Source organism: Nyctereutes procyonoides, unplaced genomic scaffold (assembly GCF_905146905.1).
Source record: "Nyctereutes procyonoides isolate TBG_1078 unplaced genomic scaffold, NYPRO_anot_genome, whole genome shotgun sequence".
Lineage (NCBI taxonomy): Eukaryota > Metazoa > Chordata > Mammalia > Carnivora > Canidae > Nyctereutes > Nyctereutes procyonoides.
Genome location: NW_026575032.1, coordinates 2285137 through 2310592, shown reverse-complemented (window position 1 = coordinate 2310592; position 25456 = coordinate 2285137). Strand labels below are relative to the sequence as shown.

Sequence of the window (25456 nt, the reverse complement as noted above, 5' to 3'; positions counted from 1 at the left end):
GTTCCTTGAGTAATTAAAACTTAAAGGTATTTCTTGTGAGAATTAGAAAAATAGCTGATAAACCACATACTATTACAAAGCTTTTTACAATCTGGAAATAAAATGAACTTACAAATCTGTATTAAAATGATACTTCTAGTGTCAAAATAAAGTATAACAAGATTTTATTAAATATTTAATAGTATTAATACATGCAAATACCAACTTCACAAAAAATCTATTATATGAAGTGAGCTGAGCATCTACATTAATATTAGTGGTGCTCCTAACCTTTATAATATTTTAACAAAAACTAAGTGTTAATAGTACACAGGAGAGTAAAAGTATCAATACCTACACAAGTGAAATAATACACCTCATTTTTAAAAACAGTTCAACACTTAATGTTGTCATTCTAACTCTGAACAAAGACAGTACATATAACTGGAATGATTATCTGTGCAAGATTTTCATGTGACCACATTTAAGACAACCACTAAACCAAAAGCTATATTCTTTTACCTGAATAGAAGATAACCAAGTTATATTTTTTTAATACATTTAAATTATCCCTATAAATAAACTAGACATTCTTCTCGTTTTGTTGGTTTGTTATTTTATAGAAAAAAACTTCCTATTACCGTTAATACTTAGAAATATACTCTGGAGACAGGTAAAATCTTAGTGTAAACTCCAGCTCTACTACCTACTAGCTGTAAGTCTTTGGGCAAGTTTCTTAACCTTACTAAACTCACTTCTTCATCATACAATGGAGAAAATGAATGTTCCAAAGATTGAGATAATATATGGGTTATGGGCTGAATTGTGTCCCCTCCCCTAATTCATGTTACCTCAGAAGTGATACCTCAGAAGTGACTGTATTGGAGAGAGGCTCTTTAAAGAGGTAATTAAGTTAAAATGAGGTCATTAGGGAGGGCCCTGATCCATTAGGACTTAGTGTTCTTACAAGAGGAAATCAGGACTCAGATACAGAGGGGAAGACATTGTGAGACACAGGGAGAAGACATCCATCTACAGCATGAAGGATGTCTGTGAAGGAAAGAGGCCTCAGAAGAAACTGACTCTGACAACACCTTGATCTCAGATTTCTAGCCCCCAGAATTGTGAGAAAATAAATTTCTGTTGTTTAAGCCCCCTAATATGTGATATTTTGTTATGGCAACCCTAGCAAATTAAAGAATTTAGAACAGTGCTCAGAACATGGTAGGTAATCAGTAACTTAATTACTACTGTTATTATTTCCCCAGAGCTTTTCTAATATTCAACTCCACACAAAATTCAGTTCTCACAATGTTCAATTTATGGCTAGTAGCAAAAGAGCAAGACTTTGTTGGGATACACAGAATACTATGGGCTCTCAGCATCCCTGCTTGTTCTTGCTGGATTTGAGCTCTCCTTTGCCAGGCCATTTCTCATGGATGTGTTTCCAGTGAGTAACCTTTGAATTATGACATAATATCTCACTCCAGACCAAGAACAGGATTACTTCTGCTTAATGCAATAGTTGTTATTTGCCCAAGTTAGGCATTCCTCTCCTGTAATACAACCTATTGTGTATGCAGGCATTCATCATGGGCTCTTTATGTCACCCCTGTGAGACTTGAAAGGACTGATGACCAACACAAACCCATGTGAAGCTCTGGCCACTATAAAGTCATTTATGATCCAGGATTCTGTTTTTTGCCAGTATCCTATTAAATTTTAACTGTTAAAGGGGGAACCTGGCTGGCTCGGTTAGTAGAGTGTGTGACTCTTGATCTCAGGGTCATGAGTTCAAGCCCTATGTGGGGCATACAGCTTATTAAAAAAAAAAAAGCATAAATAAAAAGCTACTCAGAACAGCCTGACAAAGACATAATAAAGACTAGCAGACCGGTGTGATTAAAAAAAAAATTTTTTTTTTTAACTGTTAGCTTGTAAACAGGGAAAAATCTCAGACCCTGCAGTTCTTGATTGTTTTGGCTGAGAGCCATGGTTTCTGAAAAAGATGAGGGCCTCAATGGGCTGGGTTAAAACTCCCTGGGACCCAACAGTAAATGTCTCATTTAACTAGTGGGAAAGAGGAAGGGGAATGAGTCCCCCACTGTCCTACCTGTTAATTTATGTTTGGAGGCTTAACAGTGAGGAGGATTAAAACAAGCCACCCAAATGGTGTATTGTTGTTGCTCACTCATTTCAGGGTGGGAAGAGCAGATGTTAATCTGATAACAAGGCAGCATATCCAGGGCTCTAGTCAAGAAGTTTGTCTTTGAGCTGTCAAGGGGGTCCTCAAAGCTGAAACAAATCTACCAGCAATAAGGAAATAAAACTTCAAGTAGACCAAAATCACAAGGTTGTTGAGCATAAGATGGGCAGCTCATCCAAACCAAAAGTATATGCAAAGTGTTCCTTACTAGCATGGGCCCATTCTCTCCCTCCACACTTCTTGATAGCTGACCTCAGCTGCTTTAAGGAAAAGCCAAATGTGATGGGACAACTTGGGAGAACAAAGTGACTCAAACTTTTACAGCTGTTAGATATAGCTCAAATCACCATTCTACCCAGTCCCATAGGGGAAACTGGTATTGGGCATAGGTTTGTCAAAAGTGCCAAGGGCTACAGGACACTGAAGAGGTGGTGTTACATGAAAGGTAAGAAAAATCTCCAGAGTCTGGGTGTTCTCAGATACTAGGAAGTGCACACCTAAAGAAGTTGGTACCAGCACTTAAGACAAGGCCAGAAAAGAAAAAAAAAAAAAAAAAAAAAAAAGACCCCTTGCTCCTTCCTAAGCAACCAGCCAGGGAGATAGCATAATTCCTTGGCAATGTTAGAGCTCCTAATGTGTCAATGTTAAACTTCTTGGTCTATATTCCCATATGGGGAAAAAGTGACTGAAGTCAACTGGTTAAGATTAGCACAAATTGTTATGAAAATACGTAACTGGTACTGAGGTGTTATATGCTTATATTGTAAATGCCTATAAAGTTCTAGAGATTTTCCCATCAAGATATTGCTGCAGATAGAGGAATGAGACAGATTTCCTCCATCTACTACTGTGCCCTAACCAATTCTAACCTATTGATAGGTTGGGATTCAGTGTGAGTGCCTCTATGCTCTGATATCCCTAATGATCACTATATAGATGATGTTCTGGTAAAGTTAGAAACTTGTCTCAATGGTTCTGACTGTGGCCATTATTAACTTCCACCAGCAGACGTGGCTGCTAAACCCAAAAGTAGTTTCTCAGTATCATTTGGACAGTCATAGCACTTAATCTCTCTGGGAGTCAAACAAATGTTTTCTCCTAATTAAAACTCTTATCAGTACTGGAGGTAGTTCATAATACCATCAAGGGCAGCTGCTAGACTAGATGTGAAAATGTACAAACTCAGAAACCAGGACAACCTTGTTTTAATCTGACTGATCTTACGTTTTCCTTAATGTTTGAGTAGCCCTGGATTTTGCCATGTATAGCAACTGAGGCCACAACTACTGGGTGACACCACCTATCAAATCTATGTAATGGTGATTCCTTTTTTTAAAAGAATCTTTAAAAAGATTTAAAATCTTTTAATGATTTTATTTATTTGTTCATGAGAGAGAGAGAGAGAGAGAGAGAGAAGTAGAGACAGGCAGAGGGAGAAGCAGGTTCCATGTAGGGACCATGATGTGGGACTCGAACCGGGTCTCCAGGATCACACCCTGGGCAGAAGGCAATGCTAAACTGCTGAGCCACCCGGGCTCATCCATATAATGGTGATTCAAATCAGGTTTCACAATAAATTCTGAAGTAGAGTGACCTCACCCCATTGGGGTTATATGCTGGTATGTGGGGAAAACGAGCTATAGATCTCTTCATTAGGGAGGGGGGATTTTTTTTTTTTTTTTTTTTTTGCCCATCTACTGCCTCCTATAATTTTGTCATTGACACCAAACATCAGCAACTCAAAGCTCCCTTGTGTGAGTCATAATGTATGATACATTGGTCTTACAATACTTCAGGCTAATAAAAAGATCCTCCTTCTTTGGAATTTAAAATTGACTAAATTCAAGACCCTCGGGGACGTGACTCGAGGTCATTACTAGACTGGTTTCGTCCTGCAGTTCAGCGTCTATTGATAGTAGCCTTAACTAACTGCTATATGAAATCAATCAAATAGATTTGGTATTGACTAAACAACTTGTTTGCCAGGTTAATCAGACTGGCCAATAGAGTGGCATTCTTCATGAAAATTCAAGTTTGACCAAGAGCATGTCAGATTAAAAAGTGAGTAGCTAGCTGGAAGAGGCTATCCATTATGGGCTCTGAATCACACATTGCATACTTTCTGGGTATGCCATGAATGCAAGGACCTGATCTATCTTTACCCAGTCCATGTCTCAGGCTTGTGTTAACACTGAGCAACCCTGAGGTATGAGTTAACAGCTGCCCTTGGACAAAAAACAGGATTGTTTCTGGTCACTATAAAAGCAGTTAATGTCCCAAGGTCAGTGTTCCTCTTCTGTAACACAACCCACTGCATGTTCAGGCTTTCATCACTGGCCTTTTATGTTGCTTTTATGGGGCTCAGAGAAATGGGAACTGATACAAACCAACAGGAAGCTCTGGCTAACACTTTCACTGTAAATAATAAAAGTGCTTTGTCTCTGATCCAAGTGTCTCATGTATTCTGTAGCAATGTAACCTGTGAGCTAACCTGTGAGCTTGTAAATCGGGTATTGAAATCTCAGGCCCTGTAGTTATTGACAGACATCAATAATTTTCTTCTTGGTATTGGCTGGCATTTTAGGCACTATGGCTTGGCTACTAGGAAAATTATAATAGCATGATATATTACAAAATACATTTTCCGAAGACTTAGCCAATAACACTACAAAAATAAAAAACCCTCTGTTTCATGTGAATTTAACTGTGTATGTCCAAGTCCAGTAATAATTTCACTGTCTGTCTGAAGTACTAACAGTACTAAATCCAAAGCTCGGCGCCATGCCTCAATCTTCGGTATAATAATGTCATAAATGCTTGGAATCTGTTCCAGTTTATTTGAAATGCTTGAATTAAAAATTCCACTATTTAGTTTACTATATTCATTCAAGATGTAAGATGAAGGAGAGCCAGAGTCTCTGGCATTTTGTAGATGTTGCTGAATGAATGTGCTGGCTTCAAATTCTGATGAGCAACTGGCAGTGTTATACATGAGAGTTGAAAGGTATCTGTGCCATCCATTTGCTAGGCAGTTAAGCACAGTTGGTCTGTATAGTGCCAGAGATGAGGCCAGCCAAGAGGAAGTATTATGAAGCCATCCTGAACAGACATGGTTTCTTTTACTCAGGGATTGCCCTGCAAGAATTTGAAGATGGCTAAGACACAAAAACTCAACTGCACCACCTCCAAGGAAGACCTTTTGCTCTCTTAGAGCATGATACAGACGATAGGCACAAGTCCAGAACCTATCTTCTTTGGTTTGCATCTGTGCAGTGACTGGGCTGGTGAGCACTACTGTAACCAAATTAATTCCTTCTGTTTTTATCACAATTGTGATTACGTTGATCCTATCTATGACATCCGAAGGAATACTTCTCCAAAAGGCCACATAGACCCCATTGCCCACACAGTTTTCATTTACTTGTGTAATATAGGTCACCTGTACTGCTCCTGAAGCTTCTGCAAAAGCCTGCATCACAGTGCTATTCACTGACCCAATTACCAACCGCTTACTGTGTATGCACCTCTCAATTAAGTGTTCAGACACATTTCCTTGTACCAGCACAAGGTTCACATTGAATTTAATTAAGACCTGTAATACATAGTTTGTCCACACTTCTTCTGAGCTGTTTTGTTGAATCTTCATGCTTTCTAATAGCGTATTAATATTTGTGGCCTTATTAAATCCCAGGTGGCGATAATTCTCTGTGAGATCACCCTCAATGAGAATAACCCGGACCAGCTGATTCTCTAATTCCTTGATCAGAGTAGTATTAGAAATTGATACAACAGTGATAAATCCTGGACAGACACAAGAAAAAGTTTCAGGTACACCTGGTAGACAGCAAGTGAAGATTCTTGAAATGTCAAACCTAAATGGCATTGTACAGTTACCTTGCTGAATACTTGCATTCTGATATTGCAGCCGTACTGCTTCATCTACTAATTTCATGCTGTTGTGATCTCCATGACTCAAACCCATCTCCAACTCTACCAAATCATTACATCTGTAAGTATTGGGAGTAGCTGCACCATGTTGTTCTAGAAATCCATCTGGTTTGTTTATCCATTGATTATTGGCTGTCCTATTAAAATGCCTACTGTGGATTAGTATTGACTTTCTGTAATGGCTGCCTGCGAGCAGACTGTTCTTCAGAGTTTGAGGATTTTGTAACGTGTTTTTATCTGCTTCAACTTCAGTCTGACGTCTAAAGAGTTTAGGTGATTTAACAGGTATCCCAGAAAGACTGTAAGTGGTCAATGATGGAGAGGCAACATCATTGAGATCATGCTCTTTCTGTAAACCAGTATCTGAAGGGATTTGTAGAAAAGGGCACAAACTGATATTAAATGTTTCAAGTCCAGAAAATGTCTTTGTGCTATCTAAATGGTCAAAGACATTGTAGATAGGTACTTGGAGGGAAACTACTTCTTTAATGCAAGAGTTCAAGCCTTCTGACATTACAGACACTATTACTGAAATGGGGACACCTAAATGAAGACATTCTTCAGCAGCACTGCTCCATGCACCAACAAGAAACAAAAGAGTACTGGTTCCAGTTTTATATGTGTTATTTTGTGCTTGAACTGCTTCATTGAGAAGTTGTCCCACTGCGCTGGTTAAATCCAAACTTTCAAGAAGTCTTATGGTTGAACTGATTAACACACTTTCATGACACTCTTCATCTATAATAAATTTGGATGATTTTACTGGGCCTAGGAAAGTTCTTCCTGTTCCTGCAAATGATGAAAGTTGTTGAAGTCCCATGTGCCTTCTTTTATTTATGACCCTGCAAGCCATCACCATGAATCATCATCTGCAAATAAAATAAAAACTTGGAAATTTACTCAGTGTAATTCATGATTATAATTGTTTATAAAGGAAAAATCAGATATAGTCCCTGCCTTTGAGGGGTTTCTGGGAGATACAGTTTCCATTAAGTATGATCAGTGAAAGATACAGTATTATAATGACACTATGATACAGGTATGGCCATGTGGAGAGGGAACACTTCATCCAGTAGGGGAAGTGGATCATGAAGGCAATCAACCTGGTAGAGTTTCCAGAAGAAAGGCAATGCCTGAAATGAGTCTTGAAGAATAATCTGAAAGAGTTAGCAAGTTGAAGGAGGGAGTAAATGCACATATATGTGAAAAAACACAGTGTACTGGGATAATACAAGTAATTTAGTTTTACAGGAATAAAGAAAATAGTAGGAAACAGGAGATGAAGCTCTAGAAGAGAAAAGGGGTTGGATCATGAGAGCATTACGTGCCATATCAAACCCGATCCTATGATGGGAACCACTGAAGTGTTTTAGGAAAGGAACATTAAGAAACAGCTTGATATAGAGTGTGAAAGCATGTGCTCTGAATGTAGAAGTCTGGATTTGAACTTGGCTCTAATGCTTTTGAGCTGTGTAGACTTCATAAGTTATTTAACTACTCGACCCTGTTTACACATCTGAAAAATGAAGACTATAACAGAATCTCCTTTATAGAGTTATTATAAGGAGTAAATGAGTACAGTGCTATAGCAATGCTTGGAATATAATCCCTTCTGAGTATTACTACTACTACTACTACTACTACTACTACTACTACTACTACTACTAGTGTTTTGGATATATCATCACTCTAATAACACAGAATGAACTGGGTGGGTGCCTCACTGGAGGTAGAGAGGCCAGCTAAGAATCATCTATAGTTATCTAGATAAGGAGTGTGGAAGAGGGATGCAGGTGAGAGGATGGACTTGATAAGACTTAAAAGAGAAAAATTTTAGCCCAATAAAGAGAACTTTTTAACAAAGTACCCCTTAATTGAAAAGCTGTCTATAATAAAATGACCTATCTTTTGAGGTATGAGCTCTCACTTAATGGACTAGAAGTAAAATTGTAGATAATATAAACTTCTCTTCCAACTCTAAGACTTCATAATTCTTTGAATGATATTTTTATCACAGTCTTTTAAATCCAAAATGTCAAAAAGCAAGCAATTTAGAGTTTTGATTTTCATCTGATAAATTTGTGCCTATAATACCAAGGTTCATCCTTGAAGCTGAGGAACACCACTATCTGAGATACCTGAGATCAGAAGAAGCTATAACCCAACTATTTCTCAAGAGTAGCTTCCTATAAGCTTTCAAGGACTAAGGAGAAAAGCTAATAGAGCCTAGAAAATGGTATAATGAATTGCTTGAACTCAGTTTCAAATGTTCTGTAAAAATTTCAATTCTATAAAATAAAACTCTTGATACACCTAGGCACATGCCTAGACAGCATCAAAATATACTCTAGGACTCTAATACTCAAATCCTGAAACCCATCATATCTTAATTACCTGCTCTTACATGTTTTCATTGTCCCTCACCTTTTACCTCCGTATTTATTAATTCTCTACTTATCTAGTTTAAATTCCTACCTGTCAATTATTATAATCACTCCCTCGCACATATACTCTCAAAATCCTTATCCCTCTTTAGGTCCATCCTACTCACCTTGCAAAGCCACTAATCTTGATGAAATCCAACTCTGTCCACTCCATGCTTACCTTGCATCAACTGAAAATAAACAGAAAAACAAACACAACCACATTGGTATCATTTCAAACCTCAAATGGCCTTTATTGTTGCTTTGCAATCTACTTCCCTAGTTCATTTATCTTTTTTTTCTTCCTGTTTATAAAAGGTTATTACATTTTGGGTTCTATTTTTAAAAGTTTTGCCTACCCCTGTGTACAAAAGATATTCTATACTTCTTCTAAAACTGTTATGGTTTTCATCTTTTATGTCTCTATGAATCTACCTATTCTGGGTATTTCATATGAAGAGAATCACACAATATGTGACCTTTTGTGTCTGGCTTCTTTCACTTAGCATAGTATTTTGAGGTTCATCCACATTGTATTATATACCAGTACTTCATTCCTTTTTATGGCTGAGAAACATTTCATTGTATGTATCATCTTGTTTATCTGTTGATGGACAATTTCAGTTGTTTCTACCTTTTGACTATTGTGAACTGTGCTACTATAAACATTTGTGTACAAGTGTGTTTGAGTATCTGTCCCCAGTTCTTTTGGGTATACACCTAGGAGTGGTCACATGGTCATTTTATGTTTAACTTTCTGAGGAACTGCCAACTGTCTTCCATAGCAGCTAAATCATTTTACTTTCCTACCAGCAATATATGATGAGGGTTTCAATTTCTCCATATTCTTGTTGTATTGATTTCCTAGGGCTGCTATACAATATTACCAAAAATTGGGTGGCTTAAAACAATACATATTTATTCTCTCAGGGTTCTAGAGTCCAGAAGTCTGAAATCAAGGGGTTTGCAGGGCCATGATCCTTTTGAAGGCTCTAGAAAAGGCTCTTCCAGCTTCTAGCTGGCTCTTGAAGGTAACAAAACTTCAATATCTGCTTTTCTTTCATATGGCTTTCTTAAAAGGACACCATTAATTGTACTTAGGGCCAACCCTAATCAGGTATGACCTCATCTTAACTAGCTACTTCTATAAAGACCCAATTTCCAAATAAAATCACATTCTGAGATTTTCTGTGGACATGAATTTTGGAGGGAACACTATTCAACCCAGTATGTTCACCAATACATATCTTCTGGTTTTTCGTTTTATTTTTTTTCAATAATAGACATTTCAGTGGATATGAAGTGATATTTCATTGTGGTTTTGATTTGTTTTTCTCTACAACTAATGATGGTAAGCGTCTTTTCATGTACTGGTTGGCCATTAGTAATACCTTCTTTGGAGAAATATCTATTCAAATCTTTTGCCCATTTTTAAACTGGGTTGTCTTCCTGTTGTTGAATTGTGAGATTTCTTTACATATTCTGGAAACTAGAAACTTATTGAAATATTTTTAGTCACTGAGGTATCCCACATACCAAGAATATTGTCTGACACACGGCTGACACTCAATAAATATTTGGTGAGCAAATGAATGAATGGCATTCACCATATTTGCTATCTTACCTTTAGGTACAAAAATGACAAGATCAAACAGATGCCGCTATCAGTATTATTCTCCACAAATTTAAATTTCAATCACCTTTAGAGGTTATGTGATTCCTATTTGGCACTGCCTTAGGTGAGACCCTTTATTTTACTTTATTTAAAGATTTTATTTTATTTTATTTTTAAGATTGATTTATTTATTCATGAGAGATAGAGAGAGAGAGAGGTAGAGACACAGGCAGAGGGAGGAGCAGGCTCCATGCAGGGAGCCCGACGTGGGACTCGATCCCAGGACCCAGGGATCCCGCCCTGAGCCAAAGGCAGATGCTCAACCACTGAGCCACCCAGGGGTCCCTAGGTGAGACCTTTAATTGCTTCCAAAATGGTTCCTCCTTCACATGGTTGTCAGAATTATCTTTGCAAAGCATAAACCTAATTAAAGCATTCCATTGTCTAAAAACATCTATTTATCTTAGAAAATAAAATCTTTACTCCTTAGTTTGACATAGGTGTCCTATAATCGGACCTCAGTATAATTTATGACTCATTTTCCACCTTTCCTTATGAATCCTAAGATCTTGCCTCACTAGAACATTTATTTTCATTTTTACACATGCTATATTCAGATTTGAATATCCCACCCTTTCTTCATCTTGGCAAATGCTATATATCTTTCATGACCCAAGGCAAATGCCACATTTTTGATACAATCTTGTCCAATGCCCCAGGAAGTCCAGCCTCCTTCCTGGGCTCAGTCACTTTCTACACACGTACTAAAGCATTTAGCATGCTGAATTTAAAACTGTATCTATGTCTGTCCCTTTCTCTCCCACTAATCTGTGGGTTCCTCGCTTTTATTCATCTTTATACTCAACACTCAGTTCCTTTCAAACTCAATAGTTGACACAGTATAGGACATGTGAAAAGCAGCAGGTAAATTTAGTAGATTTAAGAGTGCCAATGGATTTAATATTTTCCTAGACTAATTATTATCATTACTATTACTAATGTTTTATAATACAATTAGATTAGTAACGGCTATTTTTCAAGACTAAGTATTTCTTACCTAAGAACTAGAAATTGCAATCTAAGCCTATCATCAAAAAAATCATTTTTACTAGAAGTTAACTTCCTAAATATAAGACCCTAAATCATAAAGTGATATCAAAGCAGGTTAACATATTACTCAGCCTTTGAACTGCCATGAGATTAAACTTGATCTAGGTTAGAATTTTATTCTATATATTTGGTCACTATTCATTTCTGGGTCTCAGAAGTCCCCTTAATATTAGTAGTAAAGATGAAGTAAATGTCCTTAAAACTGATCAAGAGCAACTATCCCAGTGAGATTATGGCTGAAAAATCAATATACAGTTAACCCTTCTAGGGGGCCCAACCACTGCACAAGTGAAAATCCAAACATAACTCTTGACTCCCCCAAACCCTAACTACCAATAGCCTACAATTGTTTGGAAGCCTTACCAATACTATTAGTAGTCAATTATCACATATTTTATATGTTACATATATTATATACTGTATTCTTACAATAATATTTTTCTTAATTTTTTTTTGAGTATCTCTAGTGTCTTAATAATATCTCTAGTATCTTGTAGTACCTCTACAAGGTTCAACTGGTAGTTTTTTTCAAATTGTGGCAAATCCCCCACCCCCCAATCCACATATATGGAGGCCCACACAGTTCAAATCCTTGTTGTTCAAGCAAGGGTCTACTGTATTATAATCAAGCGAATGAACACTTTACTTAACTCACAAAATATCTTGAACTTGCATAATTTTAATTTCCACTGCAACTTTATACATAAAAAAATCACTTCTAATATTAGAATAGGTGATACCTGGGTGGCTCAGCAGTTTAGCACCTGCTTTTGGCCCAGGGTGCGATCCTGGAGTCCCGGGATCGAGTCCCGTGTCGGTTCCCTGCATGGAGCCTGCTTCTCCCTCTGCCTGTGTCTCTGCGTCTCTCTCTATCATAAACAAATAAATAAATAAATATTTTTTAAAAATCTAATATTAGAATAATCTTATCAGTTTTCCAGAATCCTAACGTGTTGTTTATCTATGATTACAAAGCCTGGGTAACTGGGATAGAAGGTGAACCAGACAGGATGATGGTTTTGGAGAATGTGCCGTGTTTCTACATATTACAATAGGAACGGTGATTTGGGAGACTGCTTCAAGAATGTACTTTGCACATTTTACCTGCCCTACCTGCAGGGGGTTAAGTGGGAGAAAGGGGCGGGGAAAAAACAGCTAGGCAAAAATTAATGTTCCTCCTCAATCCACTGCTGCAGAATCCAGTATGATTCCTGGAAAATAAAGTACTTACTCTGCAGAAGGCACTGCAGGAGGCCTAACGAGAGCCCTGATGCAGAGACCTGATGCGTAAGGAATAGAGTTGCAGGTTTGAGGAGCTACCTCCTCTTCATTTCTACCAGGAAGTCAGAGGTCCACCTCATTCTCTCCCACCCTTTAGCTGGTCTCTGACCGGATTCACGACTGGACAAACCGACAAGTCCGGCCCCGTGGACAAGAGTTTGCTTGGAGCTGCAGCAGTTAGGGGCTGGCCAGCAGGATTACGAGGCTGCGCCTGGCCCACGACTGTGGACCTCTGCTGGATGCCAGGCCTGGAAGGCCGCCCGAACCTCATTCATTCAGCCACAGGCATGGCCGAGGGTGAGCCTGGGGGAGAGGGGGAGGTGTTGTCTGATCGTGATTTCGGTTGGAGCCAAAGTCCTACCGGCCAGCAAACGCTGCAGCGCTGGCAAGGACGCGCGCGGCGAGGCGAGGCGAGGCGAGGCGAGGCGCGGCCCAGCACCAGCCCGGCCCGCCCCCGCCCGCCCCCGCCCGCCCCCTTCCACCCCTGCGGCTGCCGCGCCGCATCCCTCCGACCCGGGCAGGAGGGAAACACTACAGGCCAAGCCCAGGCACGGAGGAGGCCAAAAACTATCTAGCGGCCCTGGGGAAGCTCAGTCCCCTCCACCTCCGATAACCCCAGCAGGGTCGTTAAGCCCAGACTGGATCAGTTTACCGGCCCGCCAGGCCCCGGTTCTCATTCTTTCTCCCGGGGCTCCGCGCCTGCACTAACGACTTCTGGAAGTACCTCGCGACTAACCTCGCTCTTCTCTCCGTCCTCACGCGAGGCTCCGGATCCCCGCTGCCCACCTCGGGCGGCGGCGTTCCCGCGGGCACCGGGGCGCCGAGGAACCGGGCCGAGGACGCCCCCTCTGGGTCCGCACTCTGCGCAGGTGCGAGGCGGAGCGAGCCGGCGGCCGGCGGGGTGGGGCAGGTCTCTAAGATTACCCCGAGGGAGAGTTCCGCTCCTCGGTCGGCTCGGAAAAGCAGAGCGCTACTCTATTGGTAGAGAGCAGAGAGAGGGGGCGGGCCTCAAGGGCCCTGCTTTCTGTCCATTGGGTGGAATGACTGTCAATCAGTAGGCAAATCTGTTGGGCGGGGCTTCCGGAGAGCCGCGCGAGAGCGGCCTTAGCAACGGTTGCTGAGCCGGGAAGACTGCAGCAGGGCTGCGGGGCTGGCGGCTGAGACCGGGAGGTCCTGGCAAAGGGCACCGCTTGGTGACATGGTGAGTGCCAAGCCGGCAAGCCCTTGCTGGGCCGGGGCCGGGGTTGAAGTGTCACCTCGGAGCAAGGAAGGAATTTTGTTTGGTTTATGCAATGTATCATTGGCCTCCTGATCCTCGAGTGTCATTTAGTGGCGCCTCCTCTCGTGGCCCAGGGGAAGCACGTTGCCCCTGGCTCTGGGGGACACGCCAGGACGGGGCTCCAGTTCATTCCTCCCTCGTCGACCCCACCAGCCGCTGATACCCGCGCTCTGCGATAGGTTCCGTGATGGAAACAGAAAGGAATTGAGGACGGAGAATAAGAGGCTTAGAACCTGTTGGAAGGGGCAGCCAGGGTGGCTCTAGCGGTTTAGCGCCGCCTTTGGCCCAGAGTGTGATCCTGGAGACACAGGATCGAGTCCCGCCTGGGGCTCCCTGCGTGGAGCCTTTCTCCCTCTCTCTCTCTCTCTGTGTGTGTCTCGTGAGTAAATACATCTTTAAAAAGCCAGGGTAGCTCCGCCCTCCCACTGTAGGGAAGGTAACGGTCCTGAAGGCACACCCGTGTATTTGCAATCCCAGGCCAGAGAATCTGCCGCTGCCACGAGGAACCCCTAATCCACGTGACCCCCGAGGCTAGGTGCCCAGGAACGCGAGGTCCAGCTGCCGTCCCTGCTGCCACTGCTGCCTGACCGGAAGCTGGAGACCAGATACCGAAATAAGGCTGCAGCAACACCCCAGAAGCAACTCCGTGACCTTGCTTGTCAGCGGGGATTGGCACAAAGCAGCAAGATGACCTCCACCATACCCCTGGATACTGATAATTAGCCCAACATTTATTCTTACTCAGATCCCTGGAATAGTTTTTCACCCGGAAAATGTAGGGTTTTTTGTTTGTTTGTTTTTGTTTTTTGTTTTTGTTTTCCCATTTCTCAGCTTCTGCAATATAGAAAAGTATGCTAAAAGATGGGAAAGGATATTATGTTTCAGTCAAGCACAAAAGAAACAAATTTTATTATGAGACATAGAGGCCTAGATAAAAGGGATGCCTTAGGCACTGCTTTTCAAATATGCCAAGTAAGGCCAGTCGTATTGGAACTTAAGATCTACTGTTCAAGCATGCGTGCCTTTGCCTCTTCTTTCTTTCAAAGGCACTTGTTTGTTGAAGGAAAAACTTGAGTGGTAAAAAGAACCAGGCTTTCCACCAAGATATTAATAACTAAAAGTACAAATGTTAGCAAAGGGGAAAGGAGGAAATTGCTGATGGTCATTGTGTAGTAGGGAATAGGGTTCTTGAGTATGCTTATTTATCATTGATTATTCTGGTTCTGGTAACTTTTCCAGTTATTCATGCACATGCGTATTTGTTACAGGCATCCAACTATTGCATAGGTTCAGACCAATGGAAGAAAAGAGCAGCAAAACTTGAATCGAATGAAACCCAAAAGCAAGAAATTAAAGAGGCCTTTGATTTATTCGATGTTGATGGGTCTGGAACCATAGATGTGAAAGAATTGAAGGTTTTGAAATTACTTCTAATTCTAAAACATTGTAAAAACCATTACTTATTTGGGCCAATTTTTCAATATTTAACAGCAGCCTTCTAAAAGCTTAGTATAAAATCTCCTCAGTGTGGATACCTACACCTTCAGTGTATACACCTACCCCATACTAACAAAATAGTATCACATTAGGCATTTTACTCTTGTTTTATGAATGAGTAAAACAAAACACAAGATCTGACAGTGACATATCCTATGGCATAGTAGGATTGGAACCTACCTAGGCCTGCTGACCTGACTTTCTAGGTTTATGCATAGTCCATAGTAAAAAAGAGAAAATCTAGTCATTAAGAGGTAATTTAAAAACTAGGAATGAGATTGTGGCATAGTATAATTTATTTGCTTCCTATTTCAGATTGCAATGCAAGCCTTAGGATTTGAACCAAAGAAAGAAGAAATTAAAAAAATGATAGCTGAAATCGACAAAGAAGGAATTGGCACCATTACTTTTGAAGATTTTTTTGCCATAATGAGTGTAAAAATGGTATAGTAGTGATTTTGTTTTTCAAAGAAATATAAGCAATAACCTACATTTTTTTAGTTGGAGCAATCAGAGGTTTCACAGAGGAAGACTTTGAAGATGGACGGGATTTAGATAGATATAGTTAGCAAGATTAAAGATTATTTCAGGGTAATAATGAAGACTGTTCAGTGTGGAGAAGCCTGTTAGAAAATAATAAGGAGGGAGCCTCAGTGGCTCAGTGGTTTAGCGCCACCTTCGGCCCAGGGTGTGATCCTGGAGACCCAGGATCAGTCCCACGTCAGGCTCCCTGCATGGAGCCTGCTTCTCCCTCTGCCTGTGTCTGTGCCTCTCTCTCTCTCTCTCTCTTTCTCTCTCTCTCTCTCTCTGTACGCCTCTCATAAATAAATAAATAAATAAATAAATAAATAAATAAATAAATAAATAAATAAAATATTAAAAAAAATAATGATATATGGTTGGAGAAAGAGAATGGGGTCAGCATCTTGAAGGCTTGAATTCAGCAAACATCTCCTGAGTACCTGTTTTTGCCATGCACTATTCTACAGAGCATTGAATGAGACAACCTCCCTGTTCTCTTAGAGCTTACATTTTTGGTAATGGATATTAATTACTGGCATTAATACAAGATATGTTCTCTTTATCAGCCTGGTCTCTTCCACTTCAACAAACCCTGAATTTAAATACCTTGAGAGCAAATGTGAGTGCATTGGAATAAGTGTTAAAAGTTAGAGCAGGGGATCCCTGGGTGGTGCAGCGGTTTGGCGCCTGCCTTTGGCCCAGGGCGCGATTCTGGAGACCCAGGATCGAATCCCACGTCGGGCTCCCTGCGTGGAGCCTGCTTCTCCCTCTGCCTGTGTCTCTGCCTCTCTCTCTCTCTGTGTGACTATCATGAATAAATAAATAAAATCTTTAAAAAAAAAAGAGCAGTAAAGTCAGAACTCAGCTACCTGATACATTGCGCTCTAGACCTCAAACACCCATAAGGCCAATTTGATAGAAAAGATAAATGAAAGATTAATTACATTTAATTGTTTCTGTTTTTTAAAGAGTGAAAAAAATGAAAAAGAAGAAATATTGAAGGCTTTCAAGTTATTTGATGATGATGATACTGGAAGCATAACACTAAGCAATATCAAGAGGGTTGCTAAGGAACTGGGGGAAAATTTAACAGATGATGAACTTCAGGTAATTTTTTACTTATTTTTATAATTATAACACATGTATAATTATAACATATAATTCATATAATTTATAGTTATAGTCTTTAGTTGGATGCAAATACAATCAAAATAAAATTTCTATATTTGAACATTATATCATTATTCATTTTTAATGATATCACATCATATTTACATTTTGTTTTACAGGAAATGCTTGATGAAGCTGATCGTGATAGGGATGGAGAAATAAATGAGGAAGAATTTTTGAGAATGATGAAAAATACCACTCTTTATTAATACTTTTTAAAATTCCTTTTGGAAAGTTGTTAACAACTTTATATTTGTTAAACAGTTCCATAATATCTGAATGTATTCTTTAAAATTTTTAGTTTATATGCACAAATTGGCTTCTTGATGTCTAAGCATTGTGAGAAGTTACATGTTTCCACCAATAATATTGTTTAATCTGCAGCATCAAGACACAAAGAAAATGTAATGATTTCTGTGAACCGTGGATCCAAAACCAGTATTTAATTCCAACTGCTACTTTAGAGCTCCAGGATCTAAAGACTTAGAATTTTTTTAAGTTTAATGAAACTTACCCCACATGCAAATGGATTTGGCAAACAAGCAATTAGTTTCCTTATTATTTTCCTTTTGTGCAACTCTTTAAAACTGATACATATTTGCGTTTTAATCAGTTACTCAGATATGGAAAGTATTAAATAAAATTGCCTAGCAACTACATTATTTGCTACTTTTCTTCTTATAAGGAAAATTCAAAGCAGCACTTATACTATATAGATTTTCCTATAAGTTTGACCCTGCAAGTGAGCATTTAATACCTCTGTCTTGGGAGGTGCTAAAGATTTTACATATGTTATCTCAATATGTTACAACTTGGAAGCTGGTAGTATTGGCTCTATTTTACTATATTATGGGAAACTAAAGTTCAGAGAATTTAAAAATTGCTCAACTGTTCATAGATAATAAATAAAACATGGATTCTATGTCTTGTATCCTATGCTTCACTACGCAGCTATCCTATGGATAAAGAAATCTCAAGATAACTAAGTATATATTTTCTAACTCATTTAATATTATGACTCTTGTAATTTAAGGTTTTCTATGAAAGAGCCAAACTGTTGGGAAGGCAGTCTCTAGATACAGTCTTTTGATTCCCCACGGGGTCACACAAGACTGGGCCTTGGGCCTGGAACACTTCCTTACCGAGAGAGAGTCTCTATAGCTTGTGCTGGAATTGTCTATGAATATCTTTGCATTTCAGACTCCATGTATACTTTTTTCTGCTTAAGCACGTGTGTAATATGGTGCCTGTGTGTGTAATATGGCACCTGGCCAACCCCGCTTCGGAAAGGGGATGTCCCCTTTGGGGGTGAGTGGGGTCCTTCTGCTGAAACAACAAGATGGGTGTTATCTGCAAATAAGGCTCTGTATAGGCTTCTGGGAGGGACCTGCTGGCCATGGGAAACCGACATTCACTACTGAAACTGATACTGCTCTGTCTCTATATGAGTGAAGCATTGTTCCACTCAGTAATTGTGTTTTCCTTGTCAATTAAACTGATACCTAGATGCACTGGGAGAAGCTCTCAGATTTCTGCTCCTGATAATGGGCAACAGATGCCACTTGCTGGATATAAAATTTCTAAACCTAAGTAATGATCTTTGGAGCAAGAAAAGATTATAGAAAATAAACTTTAATTGCCCCACCTAGTTCATTTTTAGCTCAACTGAAATGAAGTTTCAAGGTTTTGTCCACACAAGAGAGGTTTTTTCAATTGAAACTAGAATGGCATCTATGCTTATGCTCATTAAGTGTTTCATAGTATCTTTAATTCCTAATTATGCAGCATTTTTTTCTAAAGATATAACTATTAAACATGCTTCATATGTAAAAATTATGGCCTTTAAGTTGTTAAATGATTTATATTCTTTAGTGGGTAGTATACTTAAAATTACACATCAACAAGTTCCAAGATTTCTAAATAGAAGTCTCCTCATTCAATCCTCAGTTCTCCCTAGGACAGAATGTCCTTTATCATTACCTCAGTCAACATTGCACAGGAGTACTAGGCAGTACATTAAGGCAAGAAACAGGAAAAAAAAAAAAAGATCAGAAAGGAAGAAATAAAATTCTTTTTATTTGCAGGTGACATTATATGTATACATAGAAAATCCTAAAGAATTTACAGATTGCCACTTGAAAAGTTGTTAGGCAAATACAAATATAAGCACAATTCTATTTGTACAAACCAGGTATGAATAATTAGAAAATGAAATTTAAGAGACTATTAATTGTATTAAAAGTATAAAAATCTTAAGACTGAACCTAATGAAGATACACAGGTCTTCCACATCAAAAACTATAAAAGAGTACAGACAGAAAGAAGACCTAAATAAATGAGGGAATACTATGTTCATGGATAGGAAAACTCAGGATGTCAATTCTCCCTTTATTGATCTATAGCCATAGTGTAATCAAAATCCTAGCCTTTGTGAAACTTGACAAGCCTATTTTAAACTTTATATGGAAATCCAAGGGGCCAATATACACTCAAAGAACAAGGTGAGAAGCTAGCTTGCCCAATTATTAAGATTTATTATTGGGTTGTAATAATTAGAATAGTGTGGTGTTAACTAGGATAGACTAATGGACCAATGGGATAGAACGGAAATTCCTGAAATGACTCATATGTATATGGCCATTGACTTAAGACACAGATAACTACAGAGTAGGGGGACGTTTTCATTATAATAAATTGTTTCAAGTCAATAGGCTATCAAAAAGAATAAGAGAAAACATAACCCCAACCTGACACTGTACATAAAAACTAATTCTAAATTATTGTTGGTTGAGACATGAAAGGTAAGACTATATCATGACCTTGAGATCAGATTTCTAATTAGGACACAAAAGCCACTAACTTTAAAGGAAAATATTGATAAATTGTACTATATTATAACTAAGAACTGCTCTTCATGAAAGAGAATGAAGACATAAGCTACTAAGTGGAAAAAAGGTATTTTCATTAAGTCTACCTAATACTTGTATTTAGAACACACAACTTTTAAAAATCTGTAAGAAAAAGCCCAATTTTTTAAAGTAAGCAGAAGGCTCGAGTAGGCACTTCATAGAAAAAGGATATAAAAATGATATTAAAAAAAAGTGTTAAAGTTAAGGGATATAGTAGTAGCTGAAGAATGGCCTCCAAAAAGATCCATTTCCTAATCCCTGGAACCCATGAATGTTATATGACAAAAAACCACACAAACAAAAAGAATTTTGCATTATGATTAGATTAAGGACAAGTAAGTTAGATTTCCTGAATTACCCAGTGGGCATTAAGTGTAATTACAAGTATCTTTATAAAAGAGACATATGACACACAGAAGAAGAGAGAGTAATATAATCATGGAGGCAGAAAATATTTTGCTAGAATGGCATGGATGATCATTAACTCCTAATTCTATAGCACCTCCTTCTAGACTGAAGAAAAATTTAACTACTAAAGATATGAAGAGATGTGTCTAGAAGCCAAGGAATGCTGGCAGCTGCCAGGCACTGGAAGAGTTAAAGAATAAGCTTCAGGAGGGAGTGTATCCTGACTGACACCTTGATCTGGGCCTTGATTTTGAACTTCTGGACTCCAGAGCTGTGAGGGAATACATTTCTGTTGTTTTAAGACATCAAGTTTGTGATCATTTATTACAGCAGTCGCAGAAAATTAATACGCGGGCAATACAAGTCAATATCATCCTAAGATAGTACTATTAATCCACCAGAATGGGTAAAACTAAAATAACAAATAATTCAAGTATTGAAATAAATGTGAGACAATGGGAATCCTCAACTACTGCTGCACGTTGCTCAATTGTTTTGAAAATAGTTGGCATAATTTAATAAAGATGAACATACATATATGTCATGACCAGTGTAGTCAACAGAAATTTATGTGCGTGCCATGAGACTACAAAAAATGTTCCACAGCAGCAATATACCTAATAGTCAAAAACTGAAAACACTCTAAATGTTCATCGACAATAAAATGTACAAACTGTTACATATTTGTACAATGGAATGCATATAGTAATGAAAAAGACAATTCACCTATATGCAGCCACATGGATGAACTGGAAACAGCATTGACTGAAAGAAACGAAGAACAAAACTATATGTCTTGCATAGATGCCATTTCTATAAAGTTTAAAACCAGGCATACCTAAACTATAGAGTTAGAAGTCAGATAGTGGGAAAGAGGGAGGAAATAGGAGGAGGAGAAGGCTTACAGGGGATTTCTGAAGTGCTGGCAACTTTGTGTATCTTGTACAGTAATTACCTAATTATCTTGTACAAGCAATACAGTAATGCTTGTATTGTCTTATCACATTGAGCTGTTTGTTTGGCTTGTGCGTTTGTGTGAGTGTTGTACTTCAATAAAAACATTTAAAAAATCATGTCTACACTGTTAGGCATCATGACTTTGTGTCATTTATACTAGCAACATAGAGATAGTCCCAGAATAAGGAAAACTTGTCAGCCAACACATTGACATATTAGAGAGGGCTGCCATTCAATTGCAAAAGGACCTAGTGGACCTTCATTTGTTTTCCACTCCTTATTAATTATCAGAACCAATACTGAAAAGAAACAATGTCTGTAATGAATATGCAAACATTTTCAACCAAATACATTTCTGTTACATCTTAGTTATATACCTTTATTTGATGCAAATGTTGTATAATTATGTCCTATTTTTCCCTTGATCTTGCTAGAAGTTTATCAGTTTTGCTAGAATTTTTAAACAACAAACTTTTGACTTTATCCTATTTTATCTTTGTTTTCTATTTTATTAATTTTATTTGTATTTTATTACCTCCTCTCTCTTTTTATTGCTTTTTGCTTTTTACTTTTGAAGTTACTTCTTTCTGTTACTACTGTTCAGCATTTTTCCCCTAAGGGTAGAGTTTTTCCTTAAATATCCCCTCTAAATATATATTTCAGTATGCAGTAGGTTTAGTGAGATTTCATCCCAAGTAATTTTTAATTTTTATTGATTTATTTGGCCAATAAGTTATTAATGCAAGTGTGCTCTTTATTTTCCAAATATAGAGGGAATTTTTAAAATTTTAAATGCTGCTTTTTGATAATGATTAATAGCCGAATTGCATTGTTGTCAGGAAAAGTTACCTGTATAATAGCAATTATTTGAAAATTGTTGAAACTTACTTTTATGCTTTTAAAACACATTCACAAGTTCTTTGATGTTCCTCACATCAACAGGAAGAGTCCTACTTTTCTTCCCTTCGAATATGAGTTGTCCATGGTGACTTGTTTATAAACCAATAGAATGTAGCAGAAGTGACATTGCATGACTTGTGATGATAGGTTAGGAAAGGTGATATACCTTCTGCCTGGCTCTCTTTCTGGAGCACCCAACATTGGAATCCAGCCACCATGGTGTTAGATAGCCGCAAGGAACCACCACATGGAGGTATTCTGGGCATAGCTGCAAGGTTCAAGCCAAAGGCTAGCACCAACTGCCAGACAGATAAATTAATTAAGTCTTTGATGGTTTCAGCATCTAGCCTTTGAGCCACCATAGCTGATTCTTAGTAGATACAAGATATCCACATTGAGTCTTACCTAAATTGTAGATTTATAAGCAAAATAAATGCCGTTCTTATTTTAAACCAGTACATTTTGGGGTACTTTGAACAACAATAGAATACAACATGCATCCTAAGCTAATTATAGCTTACCTTTAATTAGTACTTTTACAATTCCCCCAAAACAGAATTTCACAAAAGTTTAACTCCATTTACCTCTCTGATGTATTGTGCTAAAGTCATGTATTTTATTTCTATTTATAATCCAATCCATACAAGATATTATTATTATTTGTTTTCTATAAACCAGTCTATTTCATACAGATTACTTACATACCCTTTCTGGTGCTCTTCATTCTTTTATGAAAGCCTCTGGTTCCATCTGGGATCATTTTCTTCTGCCTGAATAAGTTTTTAGCATTTGTTGTGGTGAAGATCTACTGGTGATGAATTCTCTCAGCTTTTGTTTGTCTGAAAAAGCAGTAATTTTTGCCTTTTTTCCTGAATAATATTTCTACTGTGTATAGAATTCTAGGTGAAATGTTAAGAAAGTCTCTTTAAAAATTTTTTTTGGCCTTTTAATGTTATTCCATTATGTGCTGATTTCCATAACTTCTGTTGAAAAGTAAGCTTATAGCTTTATTGTTGAGTCTTTGAAGATAATGTGTGGGTTTTTTTCCCCCTCTGAGTGCTTTTAAGATTTTTGTCTTTTTATTAGCAGCATAACTATGATGTACCTGTGGTTTTCCTTATACTTGCATCCTACATGAGATTCATAGTGCCTTGATTCTGTGGTTTGATGGCTTTTTATTAACTTTGAAACAACTTTAGCCAGTATTTCTTTAAATACTGTTTCTGAACCATCATCCCCTCTTTCTAAGACTCCAATTAAATAAATGCATGTTAGACTTTATCACTATTCTTCATATATCTCTCACACTCTTTTTGGTGTTTTCTATTCCCTTTTCTCTCTGTGCTTCAAACTAAATATCATTTACTGACTTGTTTTCTGGTTTGCCAGAAGTTCTCTACAGATTCCAGGTCTCAGTTGAAATTCTCCATATTTTCCTCAGTTTTATTGAACATATAAATTATCATTATTATGAAAGTCCTCATCTGATTACTTCAATATCTTATCTCTAAGTCAATTTTTATTGTTCCTTTAAATTGTAGCTTTTAGGTTCTTGGTTCTTTTTTTTTTTTTCTTATCCAGATATTGTGGATGAAAAATTGGGGAGATTATAGATGCCGTCATCTTCTTTCACAGAAAGTTGTTTTCTTCCAGCAGGTATATAAAATATAGGAGTATAATTTTGGTTCTTTTGAGAAAGGTTTTCATCACTATTAAGGATTTTCTATTTCATGTTTGCCTTTACTCCCAGATGTGATACTTCTGTGTTGACTGAAAGCCCAGGGCACTTACTGACACCACCCTATCCTGTTTCACCTTGCCTGGGCTTGAACTCAGATTTTAATCTTTGCAGCATCACACAGCTATTTAATTAAACTTTGCTTAGGTCTTTGTTTCTGCTGCATTTTTGGAATCTCACCCTGGGCATCTGTAACTGAGGAGTTAGCCAGTGATGGGAGGAGGTGTGTATTTGGACAGTTTTTCAGTTAACTTTTCCTTGAATCCTTGCTCTGTGTAATTTTTTTTCCCAAGTGCTAGATACTTTGGCATCCCCAAATTCCAACCTGTTTCTCTTCATCTCAGTAAGATTTCTGCCTTTCTGCTTGGGGCTTATTTCTCCTATTTATTTGCTTGTTTGTTTATTAAGTTTTTATTTAAATTTTAATTAGTTAACATACTAATTGTTTCAAGTGTACAATTTAGTGATTCAACACTTCTATACAACACCTAGTGCTCATCACAAGTGCACTTCTTAATCTCCATCACCTACTAACCCATCGCCCCATCAACCTCTCCTCTGGTAAACATAATTTATTCTCTATACTGAAGAGTCTGTTTCTTGGTTTGCTTCTTTCTTTTCCTTTACTCATTGGTTTTGTTTCTTAAATCCCACATATGCCTGAAATCATATGGTATTCGTCTTTCTCTTACTTATTTTACTTAGCATAATATCCTCTCACTCCATCCACATCATTGAAAATGACAAGATTCCATTCTTTCTTATGGCCGAGTAATATCCCATTATATGTATATGTGTGTATACACACATACACATACCACCTCTTCTTTATCCATTCTTCAGTGGGTGGACATTTGGGTTCTTTCCATAATTTGGCTATTGTTGATAATGCTGCTATAAACATCAGGGTGCATGTATCCCTTTGGATTAGTATTTTTATATTCTTTGGGTAAATAGTAGTAAAATTACTAGATCATAAGGTAGTTCTATTTTTAACTTTTTGAAGAACCTTCATACTATTTTCTAGAGAGGCTACACCAGTTTGCTTTCCCACCAAGAGTGTAAGAGGATTGCCCTTTCTCTGCATCCTTGCCAACACCTGTTGCTTCTTGTGTTGTTAATTTTGGGCATTCTGACTAGTGTGAGAACTTATAAGGATCTTAGAAAACTCAACACCCGAAAAACAATCTAGCTAAAAAATGGGCAGAAGACATGAATAGACATTTTTCCAAAGAGACTTTTGGATTGGCCAACAGACACATGAAGAGATGTTCAGCATACTCATCATCAGGGATATTTCCCTACTTTTTTGAATTGGAAAATGCCCTAAGGGGAAAAGTCATGATCAGTATGGTGCTCTTCTCCAGTGCTTCTCTTCTCTCAATGATTGCAAATTTTCCTTTCCAATCTTGCCTAAACTGGGTACTTTCCTGTTTCTGCACACAATTCTTTTTTCATATAGTAGCTTTTATAGTTGTCTTCAGCAGGAATAGTAGTTCATCATATCCTGAACT

At 38.1% G+C, this 25456-nt stretch overlaps 2 protein-coding genes across 5 annotated transcripts; one reads left to right on the top strand and one right to left on the bottom strand.

Moving 5' to 3' along the window:
• Positions 1–215: 215 nt before the first annotated feature.
• On the bottom strand, positions 216–13453 carry BBS12 (Bardet-Biedl syndrome 12). 4 transcript variants are annotated; one of them, XM_055316966.1, is made up of 4 exons: positions 13299–13453; positions 8685–8747; positions 6080–7002; positions 216–5986 (listed from the first exon to the last, which is right to left on the bottom strand). In XM_055316966.1, the coding sequence occupies exons 3-4, from the start codon at positions 6990–6992 to the stop codon at positions 4851–4853; spliced, it is 2049 nt and encodes a 682-aa protein (XP_055172941.1). In that variant the 5' UTR covers positions 6993–7002; positions 8685–8747; positions 13299–13453; the 3' UTR covers positions 216–4850. The 4 variants fall into 4 exon arrangements, with proteins under 4 accessions (XP_055172941.1, XP_055172939.1, XP_055172938.1 ...); XM_055316964.1 differs by adding an exon at positions 12513–12865 and having other exon boundaries at positions 218–7002; XM_055316963.1 differs by having other exon boundaries at positions 218–7002.
• A 207-nt stretch (positions 13454–13660) lies between these two features.
• On the top strand, positions 13661–18777 carry LOC129504318 (centrin-4). The gene is made up of 5 exons (XM_055316967.1): positions 13661–13763; positions 15110–15256; positions 15654–15782; positions 16830–16967; positions 17150–18777. The coding sequence occupies exons 1-5, from the start codon at positions 13761–13763 to the stop codon at positions 17237–17239; spliced, it is 507 nt and encodes a 168-aa protein (XP_055172942.1). The 5' UTR covers positions 13661–13760; the 3' UTR covers positions 17240–18777.
• Positions 18778–25456: the final 6679 nt, after the last annotated feature.

Coding starts and splice junctions, on each gene's coding strand:
- BBS12 (XM_055316964.1), bottom strand. CDS start 6,992: ATGGTGATGGCTTGCAGGGTCATAAATAAAAGAAGGCACATGGGACTT.
- LOC129504318 (XM_055316967.1), top strand. Junction 15,257..15,653: donor TAGATGTGAAAGAATTGAAG/GTTTTGAAATTA, acceptor TTCCTATTTCAG/ATTGCAATGCAAGCCTTAGG. Junction 15,783..16,829: donor CCATAATGAGTGTAAAAATG/GTATAGTAGTGA, acceptor TGTTTTTTAAAG/AGTGAAAAAAATGAAAAAGA.